Below are 10,659 nucleotides of genomic sequence, written 5' to 3'. Positions count from 1 at the left end.
CTCCGGGCCCCGCCCCGCGGCCGCGCCTCCAGGGGCCCCGGGCGGCCGAGCGCGGCGCGCCCTCCCGATGGCGGGCTGCGAGGAGGTGAGCGTGTCCGGCTTCGAGGAGTTCCGCCGGGCCGTGGAGCGGCACCACGGCAAGACCATCTTCGCCTACTTCACCGGCTCCAAGGACGCCGGGGGCAAGAGCTGGTGCCCCGACTGCGTGCACGGTGAGGCGGCGCTCGGGGAGCTGCTGCGCGGACGGCGGCGGCCCGGCAGGCCGCGGCCCGGGCGGGGGAGGGGAGGGCGCACGAGGGCGCGCGGGGCGGCTCGCCTCCCGTTGCCAGCCGGCCCCGGGCGCCCCTGCTCGGGCCCGGCCGCCAGCCCAGGCCCCAGCATGCGCGCTGCCGCGGCGCGAGACGCGTTCCCCCGGGGCCCGCATCAGGCCCCTCCGCTACCTGCAGGTGAAGGGCTGCGCCCTGTCCCGGACGCGGCCTCTCCGGGCCAGCGGCCACAGCGGGTATGCCACTATTTTGTCTTTTTGTCTTAAGCCGAGCCGGTCGTACGAGAGGGGCTGAAGCATGTCAGTGAAGGCTGTGTGTTCATCTACTGCCAAGTGGGGGAGAGACCCTAGTAAGTGCCCGCGTACTCCTTGTTCCCCAGGCACGCACTAGACGTGCAGCTTGGGCGGGAGGGGCCTCGGGACAAAGGTTCTCCCTTCTCAGTGTAGCCGGGTAAGGCAAGCCCTTGGGAGCTGCTGCATTTAGCCGCCTGTGGTATGGGTAATTCAGTAAAGTTGGCCTGGTATTAGTTCAGAACTCAACGGTCTTTACATGTACTTTATATCGTAGTCAGGCTCTAAAGGAAAAGTGCAGAGTCACAAAGTCATAGTCCTCAAGGTTCGGTAAACGTTTACGACAAAAACAAGGATTACTAAAAGACTAAACGCAGGAATAGATCGAATGTTATCTGTGAGAAACCACCATCACCTCTTCTTTTCAAAACAGTTGGAAGGATCCGAATAATGACTTCAGGAAAAACCTGAAGGTGACGGCAGTGCCTACACTACTTAAGTATGGGACGGTAAGTGTCTGCCTTCTCATCGTGCTGGGGCCGCAGCTCACCCGTCAGAAAAGACCCTGACATTTCATGCCAAGTATCACGTTGGTGTTCAGAGTGCATTAAAAATACACAACTTGGATGTCCATCCCTATGGCCGATCCCAATAAGCTATTAATAATGCAGATATCTAAATATTAGGTCTTTCTCATGCTTTCCAAAAGCCACTCCGTTTCAAAATTCTGTAAGCACGGCTCAAGGAAGCTAGTTTACACATCATTCCTGACCATACGAGCAGTTGTTTTCCACTTAATCCAGAATTCTGGTCGAAAAGAAAGGGTGCCTCCTCTAGGTTAGCCACGGCCCTGGGATTCTAAATTAAAGACCGGGGGGGGAAGGGAATGGCACTGGGCTTGCCGTCTCTCGTTTTGGTCTGAGGAGCCAAGTATTTTAGTGATTCATCTTCAGGCAAATAGCTTAACTATTTTCTAAGACTTGTTACAGCTAGTTGATAGTTTTTGAATGGCATAATTTCTCTGTTGTAAGATGTATGTCACTCAAGGCAGAACACCACTTTGCCTCCTAATACCATTTTTGTAGCCATGGGTTAAGATTGGACCGTTGTTCTTTTACAGCCTCAAAAACTGGTGGAATCTGAGTGTCTTCAGGCCAGCCTCGTGCAGATGTTGTTCTCTGAAGATTAAGATTTGATGATGGCAATTGTGTCTGGATTTCCTGATTTCCTCTAGTATAAAGGCAATTGCATACTTTTTTTGAATTCATGTTAGCAGTAAATAAATAATGGTTAAAAAAAAAACTGGCTTACGTCTGAATAGAAAGTGCTTTTAAAATGCCCACGAACCCTTCAGTTTGCTTGTGATATATGGGAATCTAAGATCGAGGTAAGGCAGGTCTTCAGGGGAACAGTAATAGCACAAGGGCATGTATTACTGGAGGGGAGAGAAGTGCCCCAAAGTGCCTACCGGTGCAGAGAGCGAGTTCCAAATGTCAAGAGGAGTTAGGATCTTTGACCTTAAATGCCACAAACGGTCCTTCCTCGAGCGTCTTCTTTGGCTTCAGAATGTAGAAAGCACCCTAACCATGGAGAGCAGAGCACATCCAGTCCAGCCTCTGCACAGCCAGTGCAGTCCGCTGTCGAATGTGCTCCACCACTCTGGATGAGGCCGGCGGCAGAGAGGTCAGAGCCCACAGAACCTGGTGGTGGCAAGAGCCCCAGCCTGTGAGTCGGGGGCACTGATCACCAGTTCCTAGCTGTGTAACCGCAGACAGGTTAGCTACCGTGTGCACCTCAGCTCCCCCTTTAGGACAAGGCTGCTTCTGCACGTGAAGCGTGGACGGGACGACGCCCGTACAGCACCACCTGCCATGCACTTGTTGGCGGTGCCGGATGATGGCGCATACTTGAGGCTGCCCGTCTCTGTTCTGGCCCACGGTCAAGAGTCCAGGTACAAGCTAATCATCCGTCTCCTCCCTGCCATCCCAGGTCAGTGACCTACCGACGACCGCTCCTTGAAGCTGTCTTGCACAGCAAGGGGTTTACAGGTCAGTCCTTCCTGCAGGTCCTGCTCTCTGAGTTAAGCAAGTCACGGACTGCCCTCCTCTCATTCGTAGGTAGGAGGGGTAGGGTAGCTCCTCTGAGGGACCGGAAGCTCGGGGGAGACAGACTTGCACAGGCCCCGCCGTACGTGAGCAACAGAGCTAGGCCTGGGGTTTGGGACATGTGGTGGCCCTCCCCGTGCCCCATCCCTCGCTGCAGCCTCAAACTGGTTTAGAGCATTACCTAACGTTTCCGTTTTTATTCAGTTGGTGAAGTCCTAGTAACAACTTACCAATCCACAGGGAAACCAAAGTACGACAGTTCTGGTTTGACAGAAGCCATCTACGAACAGGACAAAGCTAGCTGGATGAAACCGCGCCCGGAAGGCTCAGGGGCTACCCACCCAGAGGCAGCCAGAGTCTGTGCTCGCCGCGCGCGCGGGACGTCCGTGTCTGAAGAGCCCCGTGCAGCCCCAGGGGCCGCGTCACTTCCCCGCCGCGTTGTTCTGCTGCTGCTGCTCGGCCAGCGCTTGCTGGAGGCGCATCCGCTTCCGGGAATAGTGCTGCCAGTGCAGGATCTGCTGCTCGTCGATGAACTTGGCACACTGAGCGTTCACCAGCTCCTTGCGGAAGTGCTCGTACTGCAGCAGCTCTAACATGTGCAGACACTGGGGGTACCTGGGTTTAGGGTGACAAGTGAGTCATCAACCTGACTTAGGTCGGTAACGCCAAGCTGCAATCCAGCCACTCACTCAAAAACCATCTGGTGGCCTACCGTTTCTAGAACACTAACTCGGTTCACTTTGGTAGTACAGGGTTCTGTGTTTCCTGCTTCTGCAGGGAAGCCGGTCATCCAAGTCAGCAGGAAGCAACATTTTCAACAGTGAAAAAACTTAAGTTCAGAAAGATTAAATAACCTGCCCAAGACCACACAGTAACTGGTAAGTAGAGTCAAACTTTGGGGGCAAACCATGCTATTCTAGTGGTGTCCAAGGTGAGGAACAGGAGCCCTTTTTAACTTTAGAAGTTATCTGTTTAACTGATAACTACTGGTTTTCCATCAATAGCGATAAAGACAACTTTTATTGAAAACGGAGTCCGTTTTACAAAGAACTATGCACGATACTGTGTTCCAGTCTTCCACAAGGACTTACTTCACATATACTCTAAGATTGAGCAACCGTGTCAGTAAATACACGGTAAAGAGAGCCAAGTTTCCAACTATCAGAAAAGGAGTTACAAGGAAGGGGACAGGCTAGAATGGACCATGTCATGGAACTACAGTTGAAAACATCAGCATGAACCCCTGGCTGCTTTTCACACAGACACACAGAAACAGACAGTATTAGAAGCAGACACAGTGTATACACACACAAACACACACACCCCTTCTTGGCTGTGTGTGCGAAGAGGGCCTAGAAGAAATGACTGTGGTACCAACAAGCACACTCAGCGCCCAGATCATGGATTTTCAGTAGCACTTTCCAGAGCTCCTCAGGGGAAATGGCTGACTGCAGGGCTAAGGCAGGGAAAGTACAAGGTGAGCTGGGAACATTAGGTAGTGCTGGAAAGTAAAGTGCTCAAAAAAACTATGGGGTATGTCCCAAGTACTCAGGAGCCAATCTGAAGGGGCTCCTAATGGCCAAACCTGGAATCATTAGAGCAAGAAAACACATAATTATAATCCAGAAAACAAAAATAAGAATCCAAGAGTACATGCTCATGTAACTCTTGTAAATGAATAAATAAATAGGGAATAAGAGAATGTTTCTTCCTTACAGCTAAATTACAACTAATGTAGAAAGAATGCTAGAAAATCACAGTAAAAATTGTCTCAGGCAGGTATCAATAGATGCTAAAATTAGTGGGTAAAAGTATGATAAGAAACAAAGTATTTACATAGTCTCAAAGCATTTCCTCACAAGATACTTACTAAATACAAAGAAAAACTAGTAACTTGATATGGAGAAACCTGGCAGCCACACCTCAACCAAGCGATCAAAATTACCACCAGTAGTAGGTCAAACTGACTACTACTCCTGATGGGATATACCAAGAAGCCTACAATATCACTTCTGGCTCACAGTCATCGGGGGCGGGGGGCGGGGGGGGCATCAAGAAACTCAGATTAAAGACTAAGAAAACACAAAGACAAAATGTAGCGTAGTGGCCTAGACTGGATCCTGTCCCAGACACAGGACATTAATGAGCCAGTGGACAAAATCAGAATGAGGTCTGTAGACTAGGTATTAATGTTCCCAGGAAGATGTGAGCATTTACAATACCTGGGTGAAGAATATATAGGAATTCTCTTTATTTTTCCAGTTTTTTTTTCTTTTTTTTTTTTAAATTGTCAGAGAAAGAAACAGCACAAGCAGGGGGAGGGGCAGGCAGAGGGAGAAGCAGGCTCCCCACTGAGCAGGACGCCTGATGCGGGACTTGATCCCAGGACCCTGGGATCATGACCTGAGCCCAAGCCAGCTGCTTAACCGACTGAGCCACCCAGGCGTCCCTTTTCCAGCTATTTTCTAGGTGACATTATTTCAAATAGAAAAGACATGAAATCTAAGTGAATTCATTAAAAAACTTCTATAGAGAGCACAGAGAGCCAAAACTATGAAGTATACAAATGCCTAAAGTATGAAAACAGGATGGGCTCATGACTCACTTCTTAAATGCAGAGTGTGACTTAGTAGGTCCGGGTGGGGCCTGAGCGATGCATTTCTAAATGAGCTCCCCAGGGACAGCAAGATGCTGGCCTGAGGACCACACTGCGTAGCAGGGCCCGGTACCAATGCCGTCCTTCCAAAATAATAAAGGTGCGCTGTCTACACTCCAAAGATACTGTTGCTTGTAGCTTTGGGAGCTACGCCTGAGATGCCCTGCTCACACCTGACGTGGCTCTTCCCTTTCCATGCGGGCACTGGTAGTTAAAAAGACCTGGGTTTGAGGGGCACCGGGGTGGCTCAGTCAGTTAAGCATCCGACTCTTGGTTTTGGCTCAGGTGCTGATCTCAGGGTCGGGGCACGGAGCCCCGTGCTGGCCTCCACGCCGGGCATGGAGTCTGCTTAAGATCCTCTCTCCCCCTCTGCCCATTTCTCCCCTGCTCCTCTCTTAAAACAAAAACACCCGGGTTTGAATACCAGCTCTGCCACTCAGTAGCTGGGGGCCTTTGTACAAGGTACTCAGCCTCTCTCAGGTTTAGCTTCCTCGTCTGTAAACTAATGTGACAACCAAGAGAATGGTCTGAAGTGGCATTGAGTCAATAAACGGAATTTAGACATGCAGTGATCATTTCTCAAACCTGGAAAAGACAATGCTCAGAGTACATTAAATGACAGAATAAGAAGAATTGATAAATATTTTGATCAGCTACAATTACAGCATTAACCAACCAGAGAAAATAAAAGAAATACAGAAGGAAAGTTCTGCATTTAAATTTTTAAAAAGACAGACAGACATAAATGGAGAACTCCGTTAACAGCACTGATGAAGACCTGAAGGGTTCAAGCGAACATAAAATTCTCAGTAGGTCAGCAATGTGCATCCTTGCCCCTTCCCTACTGCAACAAAAAAGTAACATAAACTCAAGTTGCACTTACCGAAGGGTAATGCCCACATGAAGGAAAGAAACGATCTGCTCCAGCACACCCTGACCACATCTGAAGGCCTGTGTTTAGTTCTTGGCTGAACAGTGGAAGGCACAATTGCAAAACATCCACAGAAGGGCACCCGAGAAGTGGCTGAAGGGGGCTGAGAAGAGCAGACAGAAGCAGCCCCCTACAGGTGCGGGTGCGGGCTCCTGCTGGAGCAGACGTCTGCGCGCGGGGGCTGCCCCTCAGACCAGGCAGGCACTGACTTGGAAGCACCAGGACCCGCAGTTCTCGGCTTTTCCAGAGTTCGGATCATTGTAAGAGACTGCCCAATCTTTCAGTGGTGGCAACTACTACACAAACAAACCCTGTACAGACTAATGCCCACAGGGCTTAACCTGCAACCTCTCCTGAACGTGAACATCGGAAGGGCAGCTGCCTCCAGAGGGCACAGACTGGTTCCAGATTAATTCAGGGACAAAACCGGAAACATGGGGTTGAAGCTACACAGGGATATAGATTATATCCCAAAATAAGGACAAACTTTCCAGCATCCAGCAAACGGTGGAATCGGGCTGTCCCTGAATAGAGCAGCAGGTGCTCACCTGGTCTGCTCCAGAGTGTAGACAGCCAACCCAGCAACGCTGTGGGGGAGATGTTTGACCGTGCCTGCGGCCCCATGTCCACACGGATCGCCAAGTCCACATACACACAACACCTAATAAGAACTCTTTTCTCTGGATTATTAAGTGAGTGACTGTTTATAAAGGACGAGTCCGGGTGCAAAGGGTCCTGCAGGCAGAAGGATGTGGGCTTTGTGAATCAGTTGACACAGATCAAAAAAGTGGCTTGAATAAAGGACAAGTCTGAATCATTTTCCTATCAAACATGGTTTACAAAAAAAAAAAAAGAAGTTTCACTATTGCTTTCTGACTACCGACTTAAGGCAAAGAAGAGCTGAGAGTTCAAGGTTAAGTACAGTGCTTGGCCCACAGGAGGCCCACAGCTACAGACATACCGGTTTGGTTTTGCTTTTTGGATTTTCCGTTTACTAATTAAAGGTTTGTGGCAGCCCTTCATCGAGCAAGTCTGCAGGCACCACTTTTCCAACCACACCTGCTCACTTCATGTCTGTGTCACATTTCGATAATTCTCACATTGCAAACTTTTTATTATTATTATATTTGTTATGGTGATCTGTGACCATGACTCCCTAAAAGCTCAGACTATGGTTAGCATTTTTTTAACAATATTTTTAAACTGAGGTATGTACCGTTTTTTTGACTTAATACTATTGCACACTTAACAGCCTGCAGTATAGTGTTAACTTTTAAATGTATCGGAAAACCAAAAAATTCATTTGGCTCAATTTATTGCAATAGTCACCTTATTGCAGTGGTCTGGAAGCAAACCCACAATATCTGAGGCATGCCTGTATTAAGAGTCAGGTGAGGTCACTTCTTCCACAAAATCTTCCTTGTAAGTACCCCATGTTCTTTAATTTTCAGCCTCAGGCAATACCACTTCATCTACAGATTGTGGGTTCGTTAGGGTCAGAAACCCAGTGAAATAAAGTAATTAACTAACTGGCCTTTCTGTTTCAAACCAAGCAGCTATTTTGTTTATGCTAAGCCTTGTACATGGTAGCCCCAGCCACACACATTTTAAGATAAAGTCAAAAAACAGAGCCAGATCATACAGGGCTTTAGTCCAAGAAAAGAGGTAGGACTTTGTTCTGCACGCAATGGGAAGCCATCGAAAGGTTCTAAGCAAGAAAGGGTCATGTCGTAATTTACGCTTTTGAAAGATCAAGTTGGCTTCTGTGTAGAAAACTGTTTTGCTTCGTTTGGCTTGGGGGAGGGTGGACCCAGGAGGAAGGGAAGAGCAGAAGCAGGGATAACCAGGGAGTGGACACTGCAATAATCCAAGCTGGAGATGAGAACGTCTTGTATTAAGGTGGAGGCAACTGAACGAAGTGGAGAGGTTCAAAACATACTTTTTCCAACATGAAACGAGAAAATCTGTTAAATATCAATGTTTTGGAATATAATAAACTATACATATATTTAGGACTATAAAAATTAAACTTACTTTAGATACTTGGCATATTCTGGTTCTTTCCAGTAAAGCAAGTACTTAAGATAATTAACAAAAGCTTTGTCTTTGAAGTAACCTCTCTGGGCAAGAACTGAAAGGCATAAAAAAAAAGAAGTCTGTAGAGCAAACCAGCCCTCGGGCTACTGATCTGTGACTCCTAACACAAAGCATCTGCTCAGATAACTTCCCCACCACCGACACACACTGAATTCAAACATAAGCCCCGGTCTGTTCAACACACACACGTTCCCACGTGAGTGTGGCAGTCATTTCACTGCACCGAGTACGTATAAAAACAGACGTTATTAGGAACTGCAACTGCTCCGTCGGAGATCGCCAAAGGCTACCCAATCCAGCAAGGTGCTCGACAACTTACAGTTAAGGTAATTGGGGTTGGCTAAGCACTGCACGAATTCCAGCTCCAACTGAAACCGAAGTCGATTTCCGGCATCATCTGGGAGGGAAGACGGCAAAAGTCACCCAAAAGAGAGGTCACTATCTACAACCCTGGCTTGTCGGAGAAAACGACAGTGGAGACGAGGACCGCGAGGCGCGCTTCCGCATAAACTCGGGCACGGGGCGGTTTTCCTAAGCTGGGTGTGGGAGGACAGAGCCTCCCGGAGCCCCGTTCGAGAGACCGCGCCAGAAGCTCCTCTACAGAGAGGTCGTCAGAGGACGCAGGTGCACCCACAGGGCGCCACTGCCGGGGTCTCCGGAGTGACCCACGCGGAAGGCTGTAAGAACCGTGCCTCCGCGCGCTGCCAGGCCGGTGCCACGTCCGTCAGGAGCACGTCTGGAAGGCAAGGGGCACAAGCGTCGACCGCGCGCGCGGCGCCGCGAGGACGGTCACAGGCACAACGGCACACGGTCCGGGGGCAGCTCACGCCTACGCAAGCGCCTCCGGGACGCAGAAAACCAGCCAGAGGAGGCGGGTCCGGATCGCGCCCTCCCGCTGGGCCGGGCCGCGGCGCCGGGGACCTGGGGTGCGGGGGGTCAGGGGGTCGGGGGTCGTGGCCGGGGGGCCGGGGGGCCGGGGGTTCGGGAGGCCGCCCCGGAGGGGAGGAGGAGGGAGCCGCGGACAGCAGCCCCGCCGGAGTTACCGGCAGGAGGCCCGGGGGAGCTGGAGGAGGTGTCGGGCCTGGGGTGGCTGTGTTTGCGGGGCTCCGGGCGCCACTCACCCGTCTCCATAGCGACGGCCGCGGCCATCGCGAGCAGAGGCGCCAAGCCACCGCCAGCCCAACCAGCAACCGCCCGGAAGTTCCGGAAGCCGCGGCCCCTCTTCCTGTCGCGGGGCAGTGTGGGATGCGGCGCGGGGCGGGCCCACTCGGGCCCCGCCCACCGGCCCCGCGCAGACTCCGAAGGGGGGAGAGGCGGAGCCGGGCGCACCCGGGGCCCGGGGGACCGGCGCGTTGCGTGTTGACCCGGCTCCCCGCCCCCGCAGGCCCACCGTGCCTCTTGCACCCCGGTGCCTGCGGCGACGGGACCGGCTGGTGTCACTCCTTGCCCTGGGACGTAGCCTCGGGGGTCCCGAGCGCGTCGGGGAGCGCCTGCGCGCGGACACGCCCCCCTGCTGGGGGTGCTCTCCGGGGGGGCAGCCCCCCGCGGCGCTCAGAGAACCCGCCCCCTGCCCGGAGGTGCCCCCGCGGCCCAGGCGCAGGGGCGCCTGCCCGCCCCCCCCCCGGCCGGGGCGCAGGTGCGCGGACCCGCCGGGAGACGCCGCCCCCACCTCGGCCGGGGCGCAGGTGCGGGGACCCGCCGGCCGGCCGCGGGGTCGGGACTCGGCCCGCACCGCCCACCGCGCGTGCCCGGGGCCGCCCTGCCCTTGGCCCCGAGAACCACCTTCCCTTGAGGCCCGCACGAGAGGTTTTCAGGCCCGCGATACTCCTCCATCAGTTGAATTGATGGACACGGAGGCTGTGGCCCCCCAGCAACCTTCCCGGCTCCAAACCTCGGGGACAGGGAGCAAGCCGAAATCGTGCCCGGTGGGAGCATTACGCGCCCACCGAAAACGCCGAGGGGCAAGACGCAGACCATTAATTAACTAATTGGCCTTTGTGTTTCACGCCAAGCAGCTATTCTGTGGATGCTAAGCCGTGTACGTGGTACCCCCAGCCACACACGTTTTAATGTAGGTCAGAGGTAGTTAAAAGTGACGCATGAAGGTCAACGACATACATAAAGAAGAGTAATCTTGGAAGGGAACCTGACCCCAGGTCTCAGGATGGGGAGGGGAGGACGCTGTGCCAGGCCCTTGGGCTGCGGACCAGGCAGACAGGTCCCGGCTCTCGGGAGCTCACAGTCTGGTGAAGGGGCAGATGACAAATGATGGAAAGAGCATTTTCTATTGTGCTGAGCACAGGTCATGTGACAG

General features: G+C 52.4%; 2 protein-coding genes across 2 annotated transcripts; one reads left to right on the top strand and one right to left on the bottom strand.

Moving 5' to 3' along the window:
• The first annotated feature begins 6 nt into the window (after positions 1-6).
• TXNDC17 (thioredoxin domain containing 17) lies at positions 7-1,858 on the top strand. Its single transcript, XM_034989336.1, has 4 exons — positions 7-212; positions 534-615; positions 990-1,065; positions 1,677-1,858. Exons 1-4 carry the CDS (start codon positions 68-70, stop codon positions 1,743-1,745), a joined length of 372 nt encoding a protein of 123 aa, XP_034845227.1. The 5' UTR covers positions 7-67; the 3' UTR covers positions 1,746-1,858.
• A 971-nt stretch (positions 1,859-2,829) lies between these two features.
• On the bottom strand, positions 2,830-9,560 carry MED31 (mediator complex subunit 31). Its single transcript, XM_034989335.1, has 4 exons — positions 9,467-9,560; positions 8,665-8,742; positions 8,283-8,379; positions 2,830-3,276 (listed from the first exon to the last, which is right to left on the bottom strand). The coding sequence occupies exons 1-4, from the start codon at positions 9,492-9,494 to the stop codon at positions 3,084-3,086; spliced, it is 396 nt and encodes a 131-aa protein (XP_034845226.1). The 5' UTR covers positions 9,495-9,560; the 3' UTR covers positions 2,830-3,083.
• Between the last annotated feature and the right edge of the window lie 1,099 nt (positions 9,561-10,659).

This window comes from Mirounga leonina, unplaced genomic scaffold (genome assembly GCF_011800145.1).
Source record: "Mirounga leonina isolate KUSES-001 unplaced genomic scaffold, KU_Mleo_1.0 Mir_488, whole genome shotgun sequence".
Taxonomy (NCBI): domain Eukaryota; kingdom Metazoa; phylum Chordata; class Mammalia; order Carnivora; family Phocidae; genus Mirounga; species Mirounga leonina.
Note: the sequence above shows the minus strand (reverse complement) of the source record. Positions and strands in the feature narration are given on the sequence as shown.